The sequence below is a fragment of the Pleuronectes platessa genome, chromosome 4 (genome assembly GCF_947347685.1).
Source record: "Pleuronectes platessa chromosome 4, fPlePla1.1, whole genome shotgun sequence".
Lineage (NCBI taxonomy): Eukaryota > Metazoa > Chordata > Actinopteri > Pleuronectiformes > Pleuronectidae > Pleuronectes > Pleuronectes platessa.
The window spans coordinates 4,244,066-4,269,218 of NC_070629.1; the positions used below are offsets into that span (position 1 = coordinate 4,244,066).

The following is a 25,153-nucleotide window of genomic DNA, read 5'->3' on the forward strand; positions in this document are numbered from 1 at the left end:
ATTAGCAGCCAAAAACAGGACAGCTAAAACTCTGGACTGGAAGTAACATTAGCATGTTTTCATGATGAGGTTGATAAGGGTTTCTGCTGATTTCCTGTCTAGTAATTTGTTTACACGTATAAATGAAGAAGTTTGGGTTGAAATATCATCCGGGATGATGGAAGTATGATTAGAGCTATAAAGTTTGAGAAGCCAGCTTCATATTCTTTGCCTTAATCAAGTCAACTTTACTTGACTAGTAAGGGAAATATAATATTTCATTATCTGGTCTGTATTTGGTTTAGGTCAGGGGAGGAAAACCTTTTTCTTATCAAAGGTCATTTCATTTTTATAAAATGCTTAGAGATCTAAATAAAAGAACTGAACACACTTAGCACATTAACCTCTCTACTGTGATGGCTGGAATGGTTTCTCTAAACTGAGTCTTTGTGAACAGTCAGTATTGAAAACAACTGTAGAGCTGTAGGTTGTGCAAACTTCAGTTCATGCCTTGGACAGAGGGAGGTTGTTGTACCTCCTGTAGCTTTGAGCTTACTGTCTCTTTGCACCTCAATCAATCAAATTTTATTTGTATAGCCCATATTCACAAATCACAATGCGTCTCATAGGGCTTTAACATAGTGTGACATCCTCTGTCCTTAACCCTCAATGATTTCGTTTTGTAGATTGTCAGGCACATCAGCTGGTTCCACAGTAACACAGTTTAACTGAGTTAGTGTGGAACTCAGTTAAACTGTTAGTTTCCTCTGTTTACTCCTCATGTCCCAAAGGCTTTGCCAAATGCCTGAAGGAGTTAAGCAAACACACCAGCATATTGAGACATCATAGCAGGCACCTGGTTGTGCAGAGTAGGAAAATGCAGTGTTACCCTTTTCCAGTTGCACTTGCCACAGCATGCACAGCTTGCAAAGACAGTAATACCGCCTTCGTATCAAACTAGGCAGTGAGCCCATGCACAATAATACAGTGGAACTTGCCTGTTCATCACAGGTCAGAGTTTCAATGTTTTTTTCACTGTCATGAAATATATCAGTGATCTGCTCTGTGACAATTCTTAAAGATAAACTTGGAACTATTTTGTCTGGTTTCAAACAGCCGCGGCAACAAGACTCCTTCACAAATTTCCCCCAAGGAAGTTTCAGCTTCTAAGCTTTCAGTTAATTTATTTGAAAAACTTATCTGTGTAACATGGTCAGGCAAAATGTAGAGGTTGATGCACCTTAGAATCGATACCGAAATGGACGACTCCGCATCGATGCAGTGACAGATAATGATCGAATCGAGTTTCCACCACCAGAAATCGGATCAGAGCAGACAAACATTAGGGCCAGTTGTCTTGTACCCTGTCGGAGTATCCTGTCTGATTGTCCTCACTTTACTCTTCAATAACCATAAACATTATAAATGTTAAATCGATGTGGAGAGTATCAACATAACTGCATGACATAAAGAATCACTGTGCATGCCTTTGGCAGGTGAATCGTAATTGAAGAGTCATTGACAGGTGATGCATTATCGAATCGTGATGGAAGGGAAGATTATCACCTCTGTCAAAATGTGATCTTATGAAAGCTGCTTGTTAGGCACCCAAACTCTGAAGAGAATTAACTTTATCAAAAAGCTGTTGTTCTTGCAAGTCTTCCAGTTCAGGGAAACCTTTGCTGCCTTTGTCACAAACCCCATGTTCCATATTGCACATTGTAGAGGATGGTTTTTTCCGAAAAGATTGGGACTTTAATATAATTATTTTAATTTGTGCTTGATTGCACAGCATGCATTGGTCATGCTCTACCTGCTGACGACTACACAAACATATTAAAATGCATTAAGATATTCATTATTGTATTATGCCTGTTTTCCCCCAGATGTGAAAGCCAAGGTGGGAAGTTCTCCCTTCCTAAAGTGTGCCAGTCAGTTCCCGCTGATCCTCTGGCATCCCTATGCCCGTCACTACTACTTCTGTGTGGAGACAGAGAAAGAGCAACAGAAGTGGCAAGCTGTTCTACAGGACTGTGTCCGTCACGCCAATGATGGTGAGGCCTTCTACTTACTCCTGAACCAAACTTCTGACATGGGGATTGGCAATTGGACCATATTTTGGTATTTATGTCAATTGGCAGTTTATTGATGTAATGCACGATTAACAAAGCTATACTGTTGTAAATTAAAGAGTTATAGGGACCCATGACCTATTATAATGCTCTGAAGCATCAAGGGAGAGTTTGTGGCTGCCCAGGGCTTCAAGTGGGAGGGAGTGGCTCAAAGTTTCCCCACAAGTGGTTTGAGACTGAAAAGCTGTCGCTCAAACACGTTGGGTAATTTGCTTTGTTCATTTACCCTGTTGCTATTACCTTCACTACCTTCAGAGTTCTGTATTTATTCCCCAAAAATGTGGGTGTTGATAACAGTTTTAGATTATCCTGATGGAAATGAAATTATCATCTTTCAAAAATGTTCAAGAAACCATTTTAGTGTCAGCTCTGTAAAATAACACCGGGTGATGTAGCAGCTGTCAATTCGTCTGCCCCAGTATCATTCCACTTTTAAATGTATCATTATTTCATGTTAGATTCGCATTTTTTCTGAAGTGAGCAACAGTAGTGTTTTCTGCCCCTCTCCACTATGAAGCCTGTAAGCAGTGTTTAGGATATGCTTTAGTGTATTGACCAAGTTACTTGATTTTAAGTACACTGAGTTCAGGTAATATTTGTCCAGTGACACAATTTTCATTATTTAGGCCCTGTCAATAGCATAACAATTATTTGACGGGCACAGTCTACATTTACACATATATGCACTTATACATAAAGGCGTTTTCTTCAGGGCTAGTGGACAATTCTTTCGCTCACTTTTCAACCCACATCTAGCAGCCTTCCTGTTGCACGGTAGTTAACAATGGAAGGAAATCCCATTTTCACCAACATGGACTGGGTATTATTTTGGTTAACGCACCAAAAATATATTGACCACAATTAAATTTGCAAGGCTCCTGAAAATGAATTTCCCAGTGGTAAGCAAAACATAGCAGGTGCGACCTGTAATTGCATCGGAGGGCTGGTCATATTCTAATGGTTGGAAAAGGGGGATCAGGAGGACAACATGACGAAAGGCGTGTGAAAAATGATTGGGTATCAATCTCCTATTTTTTCTGCATCTTTATCATTTCATATCATTAGAGTTCTCACTTGACCTGCAATTTTAACTGTCTGCAACAGGCTAATGTTGCCTAGTTTCCACTGTCTTTAAAATGAAGTTGGATTCTTAATGTTATCTCTGTAATAACCAAGCCCACAGCTGTCTGCACTGACTGAGGTGAATTTCAAAATGGCATTGGTCTGAAAGTAGTAAAAATAAACACCTCCTGGCATTGATCCACGATGTGTTTAAGCTCAGATTAGCAAGAGGCAGGTCCAGGAGGAACCTGCCACTTCAACCTGAGCTTAACTCCGCCACTGCTGCTTTGCTTTAACTGTTCATTAACTGACAGGTGCTACATTTATCCAGCGGACCTGCAGGTACATTCTCAGACGTAGTTATAAACACAGACTGCACCAGTGGTATTCTGCTGTTTTCCATAATTCAACATCTGGTTACTTGTATGCAATAGAGTTAATCTAAGACTGTCATATGATAGTCATTTGTAAGTTGCTAGTGCAGCTGTAATGTTCTGTGTTCATCTTCTTATGAAGAAGTCAGAATGTGGTAAAAACTTAGTTAGCGTACATATTCATTAATTAAACCTCTGATTTGTTTTCTTTTTGTTCATTAAAAGCATGTTTCCTGGGACACACAGCCCGCTGGCCCCTGCTTTGTCTTCCTCTGCTCACTGAAACTAAAGCTGGGGATTTCAGTGCTGTTACACTCGATGTTTAAAGCAGCTTAGTGCTTTGGACACCCCTGAAACAAGACTGTCATTTTCATAATGAATCATTGTTTACACAAAATGTGGTGCAGCTATGGTTGTGAGTCAGAGTTACACAATGATGTCTCTAACTTCCCTTCTCATTGAGGTGACTGAAATGATGAATATGTACTGTAGTTCCTGAGGCAGTTTTTACAGTGCTACTCACTAACAGCACATTGTTTAGACTAAGTCTGCTCCTCATCAGTGTGTAATTTCTTTAAATACCTTGAAGCTCTGGCTTTATTTCACTGTGTTTCTCCTCAGGTTTTTTCAACATAATGATTCTGGGATCTTTTTGGAGCACTGAAGGGACAAAAAGCCTCAGACTTTAGACTTACTCAGTTTTCGTTAGCTGTAATTTTCAGTCATAAAACTTGAATATGAAAACCAGGAAAACGTATAAGGTTGTGCAGCTACGTAACCTCACAAGTAGATTTCCATTTGCTCCTTAATGTCTGAGCAGAGCATTGATTGGATGCCTGTACGAGTTGTGAGGGCAAGGGCTGTGAAGAACCTGAAAGAGGAAACGGCACCAATAGTTAACATGCCTGAGCTGTGACACAGACCAGCTGTATGACGTGGAAGCGGATGAATGCTTCCATATGTTCTCTGTGTACCACTCAGAGCTTTGGGACCTGTGCTGGCTTTTTAACAACTCTTTTAAACAAGGTGTGGGTGCACCAATCTCAACCCCGGTCAAAAAGTCATTCTTCTCCACACAGGAGGTTCTGTCAGTGGTGTAAAACAGGGCAGGGTTAACCCACATGGAGACCCTGGGGCCTGTGCTCTCTGTGTATGATGTACTCTTCAAAAACGCTATTTTTTAGTAATGTGTTTTGAGGTGAATTGAAAATTACCCTAACATACGCTTACCTTTTTATTCATTTGTTTTTATTGCCATGTATTTTGTGAAGCACTCTGTCACCTTGTTTAGATAAGTGCTATACAAATAAAGTTATTTCAGCTATGAAGAATGGATATTGACAAGAATCCCCTCAACACACAGTCTTAAGATGAGGATATAATGTGGGATCCTTTAAAAGGGTTTGGTCTTTATAGTTGAGGTATTTTATTGTTTTTTTATGTTCTCAAACCAAACGATACATGTCAACTGTTCAGAGGCCTTGGGAGTTCAGTGCCCTGTGGCAACCGTCCTGCTTGGTCTATTTGATTAAGTGTGATGCGTTGGTCACTTTAACCTAGTGGGGAAGGAGAGGGAGCTCAGTGATGTAATATAGTTTCCCCTGACGGCCATGTTTCCTGCTGGAGTTGAAGTAATGTGGTTGTGTTAACTGGTACAGTTTGGTCCAGAACAAGTTCAGAACTCTTGCCCAGAAGTTGAGATTCCAGTCTTGTGTTGTTGTGTTGTGTATTCAGAAACATAAATTCTCACCACCAGCGAAAGTCAACAGTCAGCAACAGACGACTATGCTGAGGGACATGAGGGGCACAGGCCTTTTTAAAGTCTGTGTCTCATGTGAAGTTGACTGTAGCTATTAAAGAGCAACGAATGGATATTAAGCCTCCTTCGCTGTAAAGCTAGCAAGAGCAGCCTATATTTACAGATACAGTCCACCCCCTCATATTGGCCCATCAAAAGTTACGCCCCAAAAACACATGGACACCTTCTGCCTGACAACTGCTCACTAACTGCTGTTGTCTATCTACACAGTGCTATCGACTGTGCTTCAGCAGTGTACGTTTCCCTGCCTGAAGACTCTGGTCATGTGCAGTGAGTGCACAGGCAGGATGTGCATTGTTAGTAGGATTAGTTACTGACAGGTATGCCGGCCAGTCTTTTATTTCGGACCGAATTAAATTATTGGTCTTTTTTACCACTTCGGGGACATGGAGAGCATTCTAACAAATAAGATAAAAAGCTAAACAACTTATCAACCCCACCCCTCCAGGCTGGATGTAGCACTCTGCCAGTCTAGGGATTGACACACAACTGATTAAAACTTAATCACAACAAGCCCCACTTCCACCCTGTTGATAGGAGAACTTTGAATGATATCACTTAAGAAAAGTTGTAGCATGTTATTTCATAAGAAGATAGATTTAAGATGCATCATCTGATCACTAGTTTCACAATCTCCATGAGTCTCAAATTATAGTCCCCTCCTAGTATAGGTACTGGCTGTTCATAATGGTGAATATAACTCTCAGACCACTAGTGGCTCCACAGGGTTTGATTGTTATTTGAAAGACATTTAGCAGTTTCTCAATGGTTTGTTTAGGTGTGCATCGCTGTTGGCAAACACACTCTTCTTTCAACCCCTCTCAGTAGATAAAGGCACGTTGAACAGACAGGCTGTTCATTACCTCATTTATGAAGATTTGGATGTCCTCCATGTAATCTTTTAAAAGTGTTCTTTAGAAAACAGTTGCATGTTAGAGTGTGTCTGCACAGGGCAGGGCTTTGCCTCTGGTGTGGGAGATGGATTAAGTCTCCCTCATGAGTCACAAACACTGGATCCCATGAAGCTCGATTGTTGTTTACCGACCTTATGAACTAATAAATTGCTTTAGATTCTCATCAACCAAATGTTCATCCTTGCAAACTCACACTTTTCAAGTGCCTGAGATGGAAAGCAATGTTCCAACCGAGCCAAAGTGTTGTCTGTCTGATGTATTTATATGGTTGTGCTTCAATAGTGTAGTATCTGACCCCAGCAAAGGGAATATGAAACACTGCTTGTTGTTTGGCAATTGTCAGACATTTGGACTCCAAATATTCTGTCCAGCACCTGGCAAATGTCAAACATACCGTGAAATATAGTGGAAACAGCATCATGCTATGAGGGGTCTTTTCAGGGACAGGGATGTCACTGAGTATCCCAAAATGTTGAATGTTTTACATGAAGGATTCTAATGAGTTTTTCTTGCCCTGTGATGTAAAGGGTTAAGATCACAGAAGAGCCTGGAAATCAGAATTTTGGGTTTGTTTGAAATCCTATGAAAATAATAACCTCCTCATTGAAAGGGTCTTGGAACTTCCTGTCACAGTTCATACTAGGCACTTTGGTCTTGTCACTGCCCTTCCCCCTACATACGCACACACATCCTGGCTTTGTCATAGTGGGGAGTTTTCACCCACTGTCCAATAAGGCTGTACAGCATTTCAAAATCAGCGTGTATATTTTATCACAGTGTGAGCATGCTTTACTGCTTCTAAGCAGATTGTAATTTACTTTGGAAGGCAGCCAACATGAGGAATGTAGAAACATTTATCAAAAGCTACGTCTTTCTCATGCACTATTTGACTCCAGTGTTTACTACTGATAGTGAAGCTGAAACAGCACTCACCAACACGCTAGTCAGTTTTTGATTTAAGCTACTTCAATAAACCATATTATATTAGATAAAAGATTTAAATTCCATTTGTTTCCTTTTGTCTCATCGTACAACATAAAAGCCATTACCACTTGTTTCCTTTTCATTTAAAATAAAGAGGAATGGCTCTGTACATATACAGTACTTAATAAAGTGTGTTGCTGCAGATCGAGGAAAGATACAATAGAGCAGGGCTGGTAGCGAACATGATCATTGACCTTAGCAGAGGCGAGCGAGGCCTGCAGTTGTTTAGATCTGGTCTGCGTTTTCAAAGTGCTCTTGGAGGAACTTTGGTATACCGGCCAATCCTGGGAAAGTTCACCACTGTTCCAAGTTTTCTCCATTTGTATATAATGGCTCTCGATGTTTCACTGGAGTCCCAGAGTCTTAACAGGGGCTTTGTTACCACTCCCAGGCGGATGGATTTCATTGACTTTGTTTCTCATTTGTTCTTTAATTCGTTTAACTCTTGGTATCATGTGTCGTTGTAGTCTAATTCACATTGTCAGACAGGTTCTATTGAAATGTACTTAATTGGTTGACTTTGAAATTGAGTGGGCAATTAGTTTTTCCCATAGGGCCAGGTAGGTTTGGATAGCTTTTTTGAATTAATCATTTAATGATCTGAAGGAAGATGTGAGAAAATATACAAAAGTAAAGATATAAGCATACACCTTTTCAGAGCACTGTAGATCTATAAGCGCAGAAACAAACTGCTTGCGAAATGCACTGGAAAGCTCTGTTTCCATAAGGGTCATTAGCATACAGGCTCTCGGAAGTATTGGCTCAGACTTCTTGTCTGTCATACAACAGACAAAGACACAATGATGACTCCAGGCACAGACACCAGCCAACAATCAGACTCATTGTAATGAATACATATGCTGCTGTCTCGCTGTTTTCAGGTCAAAGGATGTTTTCTTCTGTGATGGTTCTGCAGCCGCTATGCTGCTGTGGAAGGCCATCACAGTTTTTGAATATTTTTGAGAAGCATTTTAATTGGTTTCAAAAAGTCACATAATTTTGATGATCATGAGCTGGAGTTCAGAGAGAAATTGCCATTCTCAGGATCCCAATGTATCTCCCTATGTATCTAGCTGTATTCATTGGGAATTAATGTTAATAGTGCAAAGCGTAAATGCCTTCGGATCTTCATGACCATGTAATTGATTACGTTGACATGCCATTACTTAAGTGGGAAACCCCAGATATAGTTTATAACATTACCTCCTTTCTATTCGACTGTCACCACATGGCAGTGTGAAGGTAAACCCCCAGAACCCTCAAACTGAAGCAGCTACATGGAATTTAACCATTTTTCATGTTATTCTTAGCCCCTCGGATTTTTCCATTATCATACGTCAATAGGGATGCACCGATCTATCGGCCGAACATCGGTAGCGGCCGATATTCGCCTCGTTTACTGATATCGGCTTATCGGTAATAAACTTGACTTTCACCGATATCATTGGCCGATGTTCATATTTGTTGGAAAACCGCTGGGCACGTGCCGCAGCTGGGGGAGCAGTCGCTCCGTCGCCCTCCTCTCCGCGCCGCCGGAGGCTCAGTGTGCGGCACCGGGAGGTCCTCATCCGGTGCCGCCTAACGGCGTCGCTGGTGCGGGGGCTTTCTTTCTCCTGGACCGCGGGGCGGTGTCCATCGCCGGCGCGGAAGGCGGGCCGTTGGAGGGGACTGGGTACGGCGGTCGGCGGCCGGCGGCGGCGACTCTGGACGCGTGTCGGGCCCTTCTCGCGGATCACCTCAGCTACGGCGACCGCTGGGGGGACCCTCCGTTCGCGCGGGGGGGGGGGGGGGGGGCACCCTGCGGTGCGCCTCGGCTGGCGCCTAGCAGCTGACTGAGAACTGGTGCGGACCAGGGGAATCCGACTGTTTAATTAAAACAAGCATCGCGAAGGGCCACGGTGGGTGTTGACGCGATGTGATTTCTGCCCGACACTAAAAACAGGTCAAACTGAGGAGGGCTTGTTAAGTTATCTTCACTCACGCAGTGTAACTTGGCGTAAAAAGTATGAGCGTAGCGTCTGTTTAAGTACTTTATTCTCATGTGCATCGGCTCTACTCATCCGTCTCATGCACAGGTAACAAGGGAATTGACAACATACGTCATACACACAGAAGCCGTAACACCTCTAATAAACGGGCAATACTGCTACCGTAAAACAATGAGAAGAGCGTTCTCTATAATGATACTTTAACAGGGCTGTTTTAGACAGGGTAAAAAGGTGCTGTTTTAAATAATCCTTGTGGTATTTTGACCAAAATATGTTACAGTCATTTCATTAAGATCCCAAGGAACCATTTCAACTTCCGGAAAAATGGTCATTATATGTCTCTGTTAAATAAAGTTTAGTTAAATCAAAGATTGTTTCATAAATCTGATTCAATTTGTGTCATTAAAAGATAAGAGTGATGAAGGGCTGAACATTTTTTAAATAGTGCTTTTTAAATAATGATTTAATTATTTTTCTGGCACAAAAGGGTGAATGAATAACAACAAAAAGAAAATAAACAAATATCGGTATCGGCTATCGGCCAGATTGTTATTTTAAATATCGGTATCGGTATCGGCCAAGAATTTCCATATCGGTGCATCCCTATACGTCAATAATATTCTCTTTCTAAAACCTCACTGGCACTGTTTTTATTTTGTTGAGGAATTTCTTCTTGTACTTGAATGCTAACCGCTACTATTGTTTTCATCCCAGGTTTATCAGAGGAGAAAAAAGTCCAAACACCAGCCTTTACTGATGCAGTACGACACTACCGCCAAGCTCAAGGGCACTATGGCACTTGGGAAATGATGTGTGGTGTACCATCACAGGTAAGCATGTTGCCTCTTAGGATCTGCCTTTACGTGAAAACAGTATATCACTGATGAGCTTTAACCAGGCTTGGTTCCACATTTTAGTGCTTGAATCATAAATCTGACTCCCAGAATGCTTCATTCTAAGCGTGGGTCACATTAATCAGGTCACATCAGCATATATAGACACATTCTCCACATTCTTGTCTGAACTTGAGTTCTCGTTCTGTGATTGTTAACGTTCTGTCTTGTATATACACATGGTGAGACTGCTACAGTGTTTCAGGCTGTGAAGAGCAACTTTACTGTAAATGCTGTCCTGCAGCTTAGGTCTGGTCAGGTTTTTTTTACTTCCATCACTGGACAGTATTTTGTGAATGATGCAAACACATGGAGACCTCACATTATAGACATGTTTCATATCATTCTAGAAATTTGTCTGACTCGTAAATGGCTATTTGTAGGATAACTCTTAAAGTAGCTGACACGCTAATTAGTAACATCTAAGCATTTACTGGCTATTGGCCAGTGCAAGCTCCCCCCCTTTAAAATTCCTCTCACAACGCTAAGTGAATTGATTTTTGAACATAAATGGTGTTCTCCAGTTATTTACAATGGTAAAATAGCTTATTTTCTATGGCTCTTAACTTATTGGAGAGGCAGTCTGAAAAGCTGCAAGGACAGCGTTTATATGTGTGGATATTCTATACAGTATTATAGTTGGCAATTCATTAATTCATCTATTTCTTTTCTTTGTCTGTAATTTTGAAGTATCCCTGAGATGTTGTAAGGTTAATAATACAATGAAAAAAACTTTAATTTGTGTCTTACACAATTTACTTCTGAACTGCCAATAATAACAATTTCTTTTGAAATATTGCAGTATTAACAGGAATATTATTGTATATGTTAGTTCTATAATACATTTTTGCGTGCGTTTGTACATCCAGTGTAATGTATGTAACCGTTCTTCCTGATAAATTAGATGCACTGTATTTGATCAAAAATACAAGTTATATTTAGTAGATGAACACAGATTGGAGTTGTTGTCTTGGAGGGAAAGGAAATCTCTCAATTCTAAGACCAGTCAATCAGTCATACAGAACAGTCAGTCATACGGACCAAAATATAGTGAACCGGAGCCCTGGTGCTCCAACTGCTCGTTGGATAAATACAGTCTAGCTTTACCAGTATGTTTAGTTGAACATGTGCATGTGGTGAGTGGGATGATTGTGATCTTATGAGGTGTTTGTGTCATGTTTTCCTTAAAGATCCTGTCTAACCTGGTGATGGAGAATCTCCTTCCTGAGCTGAGGGAGCTCATCTCCCCCCGCCTGAAGGGCAAACTGCACGAGAGGCAGAGGAACTGGATGCTGGTGAGAAACTGCTTCACACACATTACGCTGCACAGCTTTTGGTAAATACGTGGAAACGTATACGTACATTTTTATTCAGATCACAGATTATGAACTGTGAATAATAAAAGAAAGATAAATACAGTATGTCATACTCGTGCACACAGTCTTATTAAAAGAACAGTTTGAAAGTGGTATTGATGTGAATAAAAACTGAATTAATTGCTTTATCTCTTAGTAGAGGGACTTCACTGATTGGCTCATGTCTGTTTTTAAGAAATTCTTCTTTAATTATTGATAGTATAATTTGCTGACCTCTTATGCACAGCTCGAAAGAAAAAATATTGGACTGTAGACATATGCATTTCATCATCTTGAATTAAGCAGCTGAATAGACCCCGACTCTCTGCCTGTGTTTGTGTCTGTGTGTAGATCAGTGATGCAGTGTACAGCCTGGTGCAGGGCCAGTGTCAAACCCAGTATGATGCAGTGGTGCAGAAGTGTGAGGCAGCCCGTTCCTCTCTGGAGGCTTCAATACGAAAAGACATGGACCAGATCATCACATCCAAGGAGCACGTCACCAACAAGATCAAGGGTTAGTGAGAGACCCTGCATCTTAACCAACAGACCAACTTTCTGTTTCAGTGATCTGAGTTACTAAATAAATTCAAATGTGTTGTCTGAAGTGGGTCACAAGAGGGATCATAGAATGACTGAGCTCTTGTAAATCATCAAGTACTGTCTTATTAAAAAAAAGCACACAAATTATACTGTAAATATAAATCAGGAGACAGATGCAGTGGAATGTGTTAGGCAGACATACAGTATGTAAATGCAATAAGAAAAGGTCAAATTGGTTCCATTTAGATTAAGTATTAATGATAATATATGTATTGATTCAAGTGTATTATTGAAAATAAATTTACAATTTCTTCTTTAGATATATCATAATATTATTTATTAGTAATTGATTGCAATGTCGCACCTCAGACTCGTGGCCTGTATTTTGAGAAGCACTTCATGAAGGACTGTGACAACTGTTATATTCCTGCAACTTTGAAATAATCCAGTTTCTTCTGACAGCATTACAGCATCAGATGGTATTACTTATTGTTTTTTTATTTAACATTTAGTTCTTCCGTGACTGGAATGTTCATAGTAGCTCCACAATGAAGGAGATGTTTGGTGGAAACCATGACCTGATCAGTAAATTCCTATCCCCTTTCCCATGTTCCTCCCCCCTCCACACAGCCGCGGTTCTCCCCAAATCTGAGAAGCTGTTGAAGGTGAGCATTCAGCCCTACATCAGCTCCATCCTGGATGCCCTGATGGAGCCGACCAGCCGAGGCTTCTCAGAGGTCCGCGACGTCTTCTTCAGAGAGCTGGTGGACATGAGCAAGAACACCCTCAATGAGGGCAGTAAAGAGACCATGGCACAGGTGAGGAGGAAGAGGACGTGGCGCATAAACTCTTAGTGTGGGCTGAGAGTCTTTGCTCAAACCACAAGGGATGTAAGCGTGATCCAAAATACGATTTACATTAACTAGTATCAGCATCAACTGTCTAGTAAGAAATTGAAGTCTGTGTTACAATGACATGAAGCCATTTCAATAGTCTAGCATGGTTTGAAAAACACACTGTTTCTGTTGGAAACCTTGTCCTCAGCATATGGAGAAGATCTCCATGCTGGCCTTCCATCCAGTGAAAATGAACAGCTGCTATGAAAAGGTGGAGCACCTGAGTTTGGATGGTCTGCAGCAGAGGTTTGATGTGTCCAGCCCCTCAGTGTTCGTCCAGAGAGCCCAGATCCTCATGAGAGAGGTGAGAGAAACCACAACTGCCTGCCTCACTTTGCTTTTCAATTGAGTGTAGTCTGGGTTACCTATAGGTTAGATATTGGGCACTGGGTTGAACTACATTTCCCAGTGTTAATTTATTGCCATATTATTTTCATTGTTTCTTCGGGGGTTAGGGAAAGTTTGTTGTTGTTGTTTTTATCAATTATGATTAACATATATCTCAGATCTGACCAGTCAGACAGTGAAGGCTTTAAAGAAGTCAACAGGAATTTGTCTAATGATTTCTTGGAAATATCCCAGTGTAGTAAGGCATTTTAAGCTTCAGGTATCAACACATGCTACAACAAGTGAGTTCAATACTTGTTATGGGATCCTGGATAATAAAAATCACCATATTGTAACATAGTGGATCTGTCCTGCTCCACATTAGATATAGTTGAACTCAATGAAGACGACTTTGCTTAACAAGTCAATGAGTTCAAGGGCTGACAGGACAAACTCAATTCCTCCATTGTGCTAGAGTCAGTGCAGAAATCTTATGAGACACTTCACAATCATGACCAATAAAACCAATACTGTGTGTACAACTATACACTAGAGGGAGTAAAGCTAGGTGAACCAACCATTCAGAACATTCCATTCATCCACTGTCTGCACCGGTATCCTTTGAGGGTCGTGGGTGGGGCTAGAGCCAATCACAGCTCAGACTGGGCGAGAGGCGACGATCAGTTTAGATTCTCAGACACGTGGAGAACATGCCAACTCCCCAGAGTAAGACCTCGGCTGAACCGGGATACAGACCAAGGAGCAGTTTACTATGAGGCAACAGTGCTGAACCTTGTACCAATATGCCACCCACCCTTAACACAGTTTTTTTTATTATTTAAGTCTGAGTTAGGCATACAGTTTATTGTTTATTTCATCTAAACCAGGGTGTTGATATGGTGTTAAATAAGACAGTTGAGTAGAAAAACTTTATTCAAGTTACAACATTCATAGTTATTGTATTACCTGGCTTAGTTCTTTTGAGGGGTAAATACTGAAAAATGCAATGACATAAAATGTCAAATGTTAAAAAGCCCATGGCCTGTATTCATCGTCCATGTCCAGACGTGTGCACAGCAAGCACTCTGGCATCCAGAACCCCATTGGAGAAATCACTTTTCCTGATCTCCAGAGTGGGTCATAGGGCCAGTCGGGGGAGGGATGTCTGAACTTTAATTCAAGGTCATTCAGAGTTCAAGTGCGGTGAAGAAAACTGGCCTGGTTCCGACCTGGTAAATCTGTCCCACAGATACGATCACAGGTTGTCAGCTCAAAGTTCAAGTGTGAATTCACCCAGGATGCATTGAGGACACATTCAGAGGAGGACTGCAACACATGTGGCCACATTCTTTTAGCAGCTGGAAATGTGTCCTGGGCCACACTGAAGGACCGCCTGCTCCTCTTACCCCCTCTACAGTTCATAATCAACTCCATGTATTGTCACACTTTTGAGTGTTACACGTGGTTTGATCTATTTTACACAATATCAACACTAACTGACACATTGATTTAATCTTTTTTTTACAATTTCACATAAGTACAATCTTATTTCATTGTAGTCAGCTCCCCCTCTCACTCTCTCTCACTCTCAAGGATAACCGCTTCTATAGTCAGACTGGCTAAAAAAAGTTATTGATTAAAAATCGAGGAAGTGAGACCTGGGGCCTGTACTGCAAAGCAACTTCAATATACCCAGGATATATTTTCATCATCCGGCTTCACTTTACCTAACATTGGTCGGTTCGGGCGAAAGCAACATTCAAGAGGGACTTTCAACAAAGTGAGATGTACAGTTGCAATCAGAAATATTCAACCCCCCAAAGATTTTAAGGATTTATCAATTCAAGTTGACAGAATCTTGCTCAAAGAACAAGATTCTGCTTCGGATGACTTCGGATGACTTCCTTATGAGTTGAGTGATACAGAAAATCAACAAGGAAAATGCATGATGTAGTATTTGTGTGTAGCAGTATATTTTGTTAAGATAGCCATGTCACAATTATTCAACCCCTATATAATATTGTTGTTTTTAAAGCTGTCTGACAGTTATTTTGTCCTAAAGTTGAGTTGAAACATTATTAAGCCTTTGGGAACTCTATACTGATCCTTCATTTGCTTCAGCTGTGATGCATATATAAACCCCACCCATGAAGGTATTCAAGATGAGTAGCAATCATGGGAAAGACAAAGAGGCTTCCACAAAAGCTGAGAGAGGAGATTATTTCATCACACCTGAAGGGCCTTGGGTAGAAGAAGATTTCCCCAAAAAATTATATTCCAAGATACACAATTGGGAACATTATAAGGAAGTTTCAAACTGATGGAGCAGCTTCAAACCTGCCTGGCCATGGAAGAAAGCCACAACATTTCATCAAGGACCCTCAGCAACTTAGTCAGAACAACTCATATAAACCCCTGTGTGACTGCAAGACACCTACAGGATGACCTGATGAAGGCTGGTACAAGTGCTTCAGTGGCAACTATAAGATGTGCACTGAATAAAAAAGGACTTCATGGCCAGACTCCAAGACGCACTCAGCTCTTGACCACAAGGAACATCAAAAGTCTACTAGAATATGCCAGGAGGAATTTGGATAAGACTACTGAGTTTTGGGTGACAGTTCTATGGACTGATGAAACCAAACTGGAACTGTTTGGAAATATGGACCAGCGGTATGTCTGGCGTGCGAAAGGCCAGGCTTAGGACCAGAAGAATACCATCCCCACAGTCCAGCATGGAGGTTGGTCAAAGATGATGTTGGGCTGTTTTTCTGCGGCAGGAACTAGCAATCTTTATTGTGTACATGGCATCATGGATTCACAGAAATACCAGGCCATTTTAAAGAGGAATGTGATGCCTTCTGTTGACAAATTAAACCTTGGTGATCATTGGACTTTCCAGCAAGACAATGATCCAAAGCAAAACCTCCAAGTCCACCAAAGCTTGGTTGAGAAAAAGATCCTGGAACGTCCTGGAGTGGCTTTCACAGTCACCAGATTCAAATTTGATTGAAAATCTTTGGTGGGATTTAAAGAAGGCAGTTGCAGCATGGAAGCCATCAAACATCACTGATCTAGAGGCTTTTGCACTTGAAAAATGGGCAAAGATTCCAATCGAGAGGTGTAGGAAGCTTGTCCGCACTTACCGAAAACATTTTTTAGAAGTTATAAAAGCTAGAGGATGCGCCACAAAGTACTGAAGCTGGGGATTGAATAATACTGGACATGCACATGTGTTGAAAGAGTTACATTTTTCATTTGAACTTCAAAGTTAAGTCAACTTCTGTTGTCAAAATAACTAAAATACGCATCAAAAAATATCTTTTGTTGTTTGATGAGGTTTTTTTGTCATTTATTGTCATTATCTGTCATCCACATCACTATAATGTATATTGAGGTGAGGGGGTTGACTATTTCTGATTGCAACTGTAGATGATGAGCTAGAAATGAAAAAAACTTGAATTATTTGAAATTAAACTATAAGGCTAAAGATAAAACTCTATATTTGTTTGACACCTGATGCAAATATAAAATATCTTGTTTCTGTTGAGTTGAGTTTAGTTTGTTAAAAACTAGATTAATATATGTAATAATGTTTTTTTTAAATAACTACACCATAAATTTGTTTCTATTTCTCCTCATGTTATTCTGCTCATTATTGACATAATTAGAAAGTTATCAGGTATCATGTAACAATCAAATAATATTTTTTAATTGAAAGTAGGTCGCAGGATACAGTAGAGTGAAAAATCTGCTTTCCAGTGATCTGATTGGTCAGTATTTGGGCTGTAAACCGGTTTTGATCTGTTATCCTGAGCTAAACCTGTTCTGAAAATGGCTGAGGGGTTCAATATAAGTTACCATGGTGATTTGTCCCTGTGAGACATGAACCAGCTTTGTCAGACTGAAAACCTGAACAGCAGGATTTGTGAAAACCGAGTTGTCGTACAGGCCCCTGATCAGTGTTCACCAGGGACACATTCTAATATCAGCCATGAGCTGACAAACTCTATATATTATATTATATTATAATATTGTCAATAATTTCCTCACATCATTCACTAAAAAAGTAAAAGTTAAATATTTGGCTTCAAACTCAATTTAGAAGCTGATCTGAAGTAGACGTTAACATTTCCATTTTCTAATCTTTACTTGCATAGCCTTTGATGTTTAGGGTTGAAAATTCACCTGTACACCTTTTAATATAGAGTAAAAGACGTTTCCATGAACAAATCATAAATATTACAATATATTATTGCATTCTAGAACAAAAAGCTCCTCATGGATCCGGCTTAAGTATATTTGACTAAAATACATGACATGTTTGATACTTGTTGTTTTCTGGATTCTTGGATAGGGAGCTCATAATGCAGCTCCTGATAACTGTAGGTGAATCAGGCCAATATTTGAGTTTTGTTGCCACAGGGAATCATTTAGTTCACATTAGATTATCAAGCCTTGATGATACTTGAAGAGCTTGGAGTCATTTGTGTTCATTTGTTGTCCCTGTTTGAACTCAGTAGAACACGTTGCCATCCTTGTGTTCTAATAGTTCATAATAAATTAATGATATATCATTAATAATGTATTATACTTACAAATGATTCGATGATCTATGCAGTACTTTGAGTCCAATTCTAAGTTTTCAGAAACAATTGAACATGCACTGTATCTGAGATCTGAGGTTTTTCCAGTTTGTGGTGATGTAGTTTCAATCTGCTCGGAGTTAAGAGGAGGCTCAGGTTGTTTTGACCATATATATATATATATAAAGGTTAGATGTCTCGGCCAACCGCGTTGAATGTCCGCACATGGCGGCCATCTTGCCACAGTCAGCTCGCTCACCCATAACATTGTGTTGTAGTTGTACGTACTTTTTAAATAACCATAACTTTCTAAATTTTCAACAGATTTTTAAACTGTTTGGTTTGTTATAAACGTCAGAGATGTAGTTATGACACTGCATACTTATGAATAATTATGTTATTTTTTATTTTATTTAAAAAGTACATGTTCCACTACTAACACAATGTTATGGCTGGGCGAGCCGCCTGTGGTAAGATGACGTTCGACTCCGTTGGCCTGCAACGCGGACGAGACGTCTAGCCTTTATATATATATATATCTATGGTGTCGACAGCTGCAGAAGCAGTAGAACTGCAGAAAGGTGAACGCCCTCTACCGGTGGTTCAGAGAACACATAGGCGGGTGATTTAGTCCAAAGTAGCATTTGTTAAAAGGTTTGAGCTACAAACTGTATTATAACTCTTAAACTTTCAGTATATGTTTGTGTAAAAAAACAAATCTTTTATTTACCATTGTTAACATGATCAATAATAATAAATCCTACTGATATTTTATGACTCACTCTCTCCTTGTGTGTGTGTGTCTCCACAGCAAATGGACGATGCTGTTTATACGTTTGAACAGATCCTTCACCAGAGTTTGGAGTCACAGGGCACAGAGGAGCTCTGTAAGACCATCCAGCGCTGCCAGGACAGAGTCATCAAGGTAAAACACCCACAAACAGGACAAGGCTAGTAGATCCAAGCTTTGGCAGCATCCACACTAATAAGTTTTATTGTTATTTTGTTATGTTTATAACGTGCGTCCACATTACTCAAGAGTTTTCAAGCCTCCAAAGCAGAGACTCTGGAGCCTCAGTCCTGGGATCGAGTTTTAGTCTGGATGGACAGAAACTTTGATGATGACACTGTCACACATGTTCTTTCCTGATTGGAACTTAACAGTCACCATGTATCTGTGCTCCTATCACTTGACCCTTTCCCTGAAGTAAACAGAAAATTGAATGGAGTAAGTATAATGAATTGATAAGAACAATCCCTGATCTCTCTTTTTACCAACTTCTTTTGCAACTGTTTGAGTCGCCCTCTGCTGGTCATTTGAGGGAGTACAGGTTACGGGCACTTCCTCATCGGCTTCATCTTTCAAACCCATTTTAAGTCTTTGTTCCCAACACTGGTTACACAGCTTGCTTGTGCCTAATCAAACACTTTGAAGGAGGAAATTTCTCCTCAGAAATTCAGAAAGAATCAGGTGACAAGTAAACATTCAATGTCAGACAACACTCCTGTGTGTGTTAATCATGCGTTTCTTTGGTTTTTCAGAAGTTTGACTATGACAGCAGCACGGTGAGGAAGCGTTTCTTCCGCGAGGCTCTCCTCCAGATCTTCATCCCTTACATGCTGAAGCAGCTTGGCCCCTCCTGTGGCTCGGTGAGTGCTTGAGTACAAACAGTGTTTCGTGTAAAAGTGCAGTGTCAGCAGAGCTCTTCTGATACAGAAATGTACAGACCGGTGTTGAGTTGGATATTAGATGGTTTAAGAACAACCACACAAAGATTTGGGAGGATCTCTTACATTAATTTATTAAGGAAGTTTTTTAATCAGCTCTCGCTGTCATGTACATGCCTCGCTTAATTCACAGTGACAATAATCCCGTTCTAGATGTAGCCAGAGGCTTTTTGTGGTCAGAATTGTAGTTTTTATATTTCTGTTAGAGGAGCTATGTGCTGTCTACTCTAAGGTAGTTACCTTTATGACGTTTAGGTAGAATAACTTTATTGCTTTACCGTAACTGATCATTAACTGTCTTCCATTGACAAGACTTGTTGTTAGCAAGCTAACAGATAACCTACAAGCATGTGTTTTAAAACAGCAATGCTTTACTGACAAGTGAGAAAATAACAGGACTGATACTGATTTAGTTGCATCAGCATTTGTGTGAAGACTACATTTGTGTGGAGTGCCAGTGCTCTCTGGCGGACAAACTATGCAACAACAACACTGTTACTAAAACAACTCTTGCACTGGGGGCTCTTTGCCTTTGAACTGAGGGCAGGAGTTGGAAGTACTAATTTAGGGGTTGACTGTGGTCGTCAGGATTTTGCTACTTAAGCGTTGTACTGCTTTGCTATGGTGACAGGACAATAGGGCCAGTAATTGTACTACCCAGTGTTAGTACTGTGGAAAGCTTTTTCTGACATTTGCCACTTAAGTATTCAAACCCGGACTCCTTGTTAAAATTGAGTATACTTTCAATGAATTATTGGTTTACTGTAAATGCATTGGCTGACCTTAAAAGTCTTTGCTGGGCTTTTTTCTATAGATGCATTCCACATGATCAGTGAAGGTGAAAGGATTGGTCTAACACAATCTGCCGCTCCACCTCATGACCCTTCACTGTAATGGGTTTAAATAGAGGGTTGGACTTATGTGATGTGGCCACCTAGACACGTTTCTTTCGATTAGGTTACATTGAACAAAAGACGACTGTCATCAAACCGTTTAATGAGTTCTGTAACATAGTTAGAATACGCATTTAATTACTCAGCATTTCTAAAGCGAGCCACTGGTGCCATATTATCTGCGTACTTGACTAGGGTGAGATTATCTGATTTATATGACACTGCTCACCATGTTGTGAACTATCATTGTTCTGCTGATGACTCTGATGCTCCAAACCAAATTATAAATTGCCTGTCAAGTGTTGAACAATGGATTAGCAACAAGTTTCTCAAACTAAACGAAGATAAAACCGATATTCTTATAATTGGTACTGATTATCAGAGACAAGAGATTATTAGAAAACTTGCAAGTCTGGGGCGTCACTACGAATCAACAGTAAAGGGCCTGGGCGTTACACTTGTCTCTGATTTTTAATCCACACATAAACAGTGTCACAAAGATTGCGTTTTATCATTTAAGAAACATTGCAATAGTAAAACCGTACCTCACTCTGGAATATGATAGACTCATACTTGACATGAACATACATCTTTAAATGTTTATAGGAATATGTTCAGAAGTGTTACCTCAGGTCGTCTACGATGATCATTGCTCGAGATCCCCCAAAAAATCTATAAAAAGTTTTGGGCATTAGCTTTCTGTTGCTAAGCACCAAAGGTTTGGAACAAACTCGCACCACACATCAGACAAGCTTCTTCTGTTGATAGTTTTAAGAAAAAATTCAAGACCCATTTCCATGATCTTGCTTTTAATTCAATACATTTATTTATTTTTTATCCTAAGTCTTTGTTTTACTGATAATGTGTTCTCATCAATCTCTTATGTCATGTCTATGATTTCATTGTAAAGCACTTTGAGTTGCATTTTATGTAGGTAAGGGACTGTTTATAAAATGCCTTATTATTAATATTATCTGTATTACACATAATTTCATTCCTATAAACTGAGAATAATATTGGGGATAAAACGCAACCCTAGGGCACTCCATTATTCAAAACAACACTGTCTGACCTGAAATCATTGACCTTATCTCTGTCACTTGCATAACAATTGTTTTATCCAGACAGCAGCTGCTGAGATTAAATGGAAGTTAGAGAGGGTTTCTGTATAGACAGTGTTAAAAACAGAGGGAAACCCCATTTGTCAGATCTGTGCGCAGGCTTTTCGTTTCAGGCTGAGGCCTCTCCATGCCTCCATATATTTACCTTGGAAAAACTTCTCCTCCACCTTTCTCCGGAAATCATGTTTTCAAGACCTTATTTAGTACCGTAGTTGAGATAAGGGAAAATCCTGAAACTTGACGAAGATTTTGAAAGATTCTGAATGTTTTTGTTGTTGTCAAACCCCAGGAGCTGCCGCGCTTCCAAGAGCTGATCTTTGAGGACTTTTCCCGTTTCATCCTGGTGGAGAACATCTTTGAGGAGGTGGTGCTGCTCTCGGTCATGAAGGACATCATGATGGGTGAGTCTTAAACAGTGCAATTCATCCTATCCCTTTTTAAACTCACACTGTTCATTATGTTTCCTTATTTTCGATATTGCTTTTAATGACTACCTAAGTAGATTAGAAATAGATCAGTCTCCAACATCTCACCATGAATAAATTAAGTCAGTATAAAATATATATGTTGTAAAAAAATACATATACCAAACATATGAGACTCTGTTTTATCCTCTTCTCTCTGCCTGTAGCTGTGAAGGAGGCGGCAGTCCAGAGGAGACACAACCTTTACAGGGACAGCATTGTCATCAGCAACAGCGACCCCAGTCTGCACCTGCTGGGAGAGAACCCCTCCATCGACTGGGCCAAGGAACACGGGGGAGTTCAGGGAGAGGCGGATGGAGCAGAGGAGGACGCTGAGGGCCACTGTGAGAGTGAAGGTGGGGAGCCCCAGAAGACAAAGAGGATGAAGCAGGTTGTGTCCATGATCCAAGTGGAAGAGTCCTCAGGTATGCACAACGAGTTGTGCATTGAGGTGCCCGGCAAAGAAGACATCCAAGAGGGGGATGAGGAGGAGGTGGAGAAGGAGCAAGATAGGGAGGAAAACTCGGACTGTAAAGCTTCTCCTGACCAGATTAAATCTGCAAGTCCGAAAGCTTCAGAAAACCCTCTGACCTTGTCTAATGGATCTGCTCTGACGGAGGAGGAAGCCAAACCAGAGGAGCAGGTTAAACAAATCCCTTGCATGGTTGAATCTGCCACAGAAAGTGTTTCGGCCTCAAAGGAGAAGGAGGTGGGAGAGGACAGTCAGCCGGAGCTGGATGAACTACCACCCTCCAACCAGGAGGTGTCAGAGGAGATATTGCCCCCGGCACCTTCTCTCAATGAAATCCCATCAGAGGCTACAGAAACAACCGCACCAGAGGTGGCCGCTGAATTTCCCCCACCTCTGCATGATGACAGCGGTCTCCAGTCTCCCAGTACTGATGGGGCAGCGGCAGAAGAGGCAGCGGCCTTGCCGCCAGCAGCGGAGCCTGCCGGGGAGCAGCCAGAGGGGCAGCCAGAGGGGCAGCCAGAGGGGCAGCCAGAGGGGCAGCCAGAGGGGCAGCCAGAGGGGCAGCCAGAGGGGCAGGCAGACTTTCCCCCACCTCCGCATGATGACAGTGGTTTCCAGTCTCCCACTACTGATGGGGCGGCGGCAGAAGAGGCAGTGGCCTCGCTGCCAGCAGCGGAGCATGCCGGGAAGCAGCAACATGGTCAAGCAGGGGAGCAGGCAGGGGAGCAGGCAGGGGAGCAGGCAGGGGAGCAGGCAGGGGAGCAGGCAGGGGAGCAGGCAGGGGAGCAGGCAGGGGAGCAGGCGGAAGGGCAAGCAGGGGCGCAGGCAGAGGGGCAAGCAGAGGGGCAGGCAGGGGGCCAGGCAGGGCCGCAGGCAGAGGAGACGAGTACCGCTGCCCCACCAGAAGCCAAAACCAATGACTCTGAGAATAAAGCGCAGTGACGATATTTTGTCCAATTCTCTGACCTGAACTTAATCCTGCCCTGTCATTGTCCCTGTCTTTGACAAACCTTAAAACACACTTCATGCTGTTTGAACCACATCAGTTTCCACAGGAGTTTCAGTCATTACTTCACTCAGCAGATTGTTTTCACCGAGCAGGGCTCAGGTGCTGTCGTCATCTACTTTTTTTAATGTTTTTTTGAGATCTCTATCCTCATAAATTCCACACTTTTCTTTTCACGTATATGTAGAAATCTGAGCACAGTGGGCGACCTTCAGTCCTTAATTGTTCTAAACACGACAAGTGAAGAACATCTGAACACAGGCGCTGTTAGAGAAACATGTGTAATCTGATGCGGCTTGTGAGTTGTTTCCCCTCTGAGTGGCCTTCAGTAACATTAGGAGTATTGTGTGCCATGTGTGGGTGCGAGTACAGACTGTACCATTGGCAATTCACTATGGTGATGGTCATCTCAAACCAAGTGACTTAAAAACATCCACAATTCTTATTTGCGCAATAAATCTCATTTATCAACAGAAAATAATTTCCAGAATGAGGAAACTTCTCAGAGGTGGTTTTCATTAACTGTCCTCATGTGCATGTGTTGGGAGTAACACTATCTTACATGAGTTTGTGCTTTAAGAAAGCTTATGTGTATGTCTATGTATATATATGCGTCTATGACCAATCTGTCTTTTTACAAATTTTATATAATTTCATCAGTGCCTATACTGACTACTCAGTCCCTGTTTTATTTATTATTCTGCACCCCTTCTCTTTTGTGACCAATTTCCTTTTAGATAAATTTTACTCTTGTTTTCAAATGAATGTTATTGATAATAAATCATTATCGATTAAATATTATCACTTGTATTCGGTTCATTTGTTGTTACAACTTCACGGACAGTAGGTGAGGGACAGTTTCCGCTGGCAAAAGCCATTTTGGAATATTTTGACATAAAAAATGGCTGCAATCCTTTTACATGTGGGTCAAATGATGCAGAAGTTGCTGAAAAATGTATTATTTAAATATCCCTAATTTATAGATTAAGAGTTGTGTCCTCTGTGGGCCATGTACACACATTTCAGAGTTTCAAACCAATATGTCACATGACATGGAAGCTACTAATCATGTTTACTTAAAATCATTATTCATAGAATAACAATATAGTTCTGGTCCTTTGTCAGCTATGCAGTCATAAAGTTAACTAAATTTGGGTCACATGACACAATATATTGAGATTGATATATTGGTGTTCAAGTTTTTTCATGTTTGAGGTGTTTCTGGATTTTTGAGTGAATTTAACTTAATATTTGTGCTTTTACTGGGTGTGTTGTTTTCAGGAGCCACAGTAAATATCAGGCTTAAATTAAATTAAGGCTTAAATTAGGGCAGTGTAAGAATAAGGTGAGCTAGTCTAATTCGATTGGGATCAATTTAAACATTGTTCGTCTTTGAAATGGTTGGAGACTTTTATTATTTAATGCCATTTTATCCCTTGATACAAGTCCACTTCCAGTTTATCATCTTCACCAAGTCACAAGTAACCACAGAGGAACCAATCTTGAATTGGCAACCAATATATTTATCAACAAAGTATTTTTTTTTCTTCAGGGTGGACAAAGACCAAAATAACAAACAAACAAAAAAGTAATTACAATAACGAAACTTCTTCACTAACA

The 25,153-nt window shown here is 40.8% G+C and overlaps 1 protein-coding gene across 1 annotated transcript in view; it reads left to right on the plus strand.

The window, feature by feature from the left end:
* niban2b (niban apoptosis regulator 2b) overlaps positions 1-23,469 on the plus strand; it is a 36,417-nt gene extending 12,948 nt beyond the window's left edge. Inside the window, exons 5-14 of the mRNA XM_053420205.1 lie at positions 1,866-2,033; positions 9,967-10,082; positions 11,336-11,440; positions 11,852-12,014; positions 12,671-12,858; positions 13,085-13,240; positions 18,661-18,774; positions 19,392-19,499; positions 21,881-21,992; positions 22,223-23,469. Of these exons, the coding sequence (XP_053276180.1) occupies positions 1,866-2,033; positions 9,967-10,082; positions 11,336-11,440; positions 11,852-12,014; positions 12,671-12,858; positions 13,085-13,240; positions 18,661-18,774; positions 19,392-19,499; positions 21,881-21,992; positions 22,223-23,469 (2,477 nt within the window). The remainder of the gene's footprint in view (positions 1-1,865; positions 2,034-9,966; positions 10,083-11,335; positions 11,441-11,851; positions 12,015-12,670; positions 12,859-13,084; positions 13,241-18,660; positions 18,775-19,391; positions 19,500-21,880; positions 21,993-22,222) is intronic.
* Positions 23,470-25,153: the final 1,684 nt, after the last annotated feature.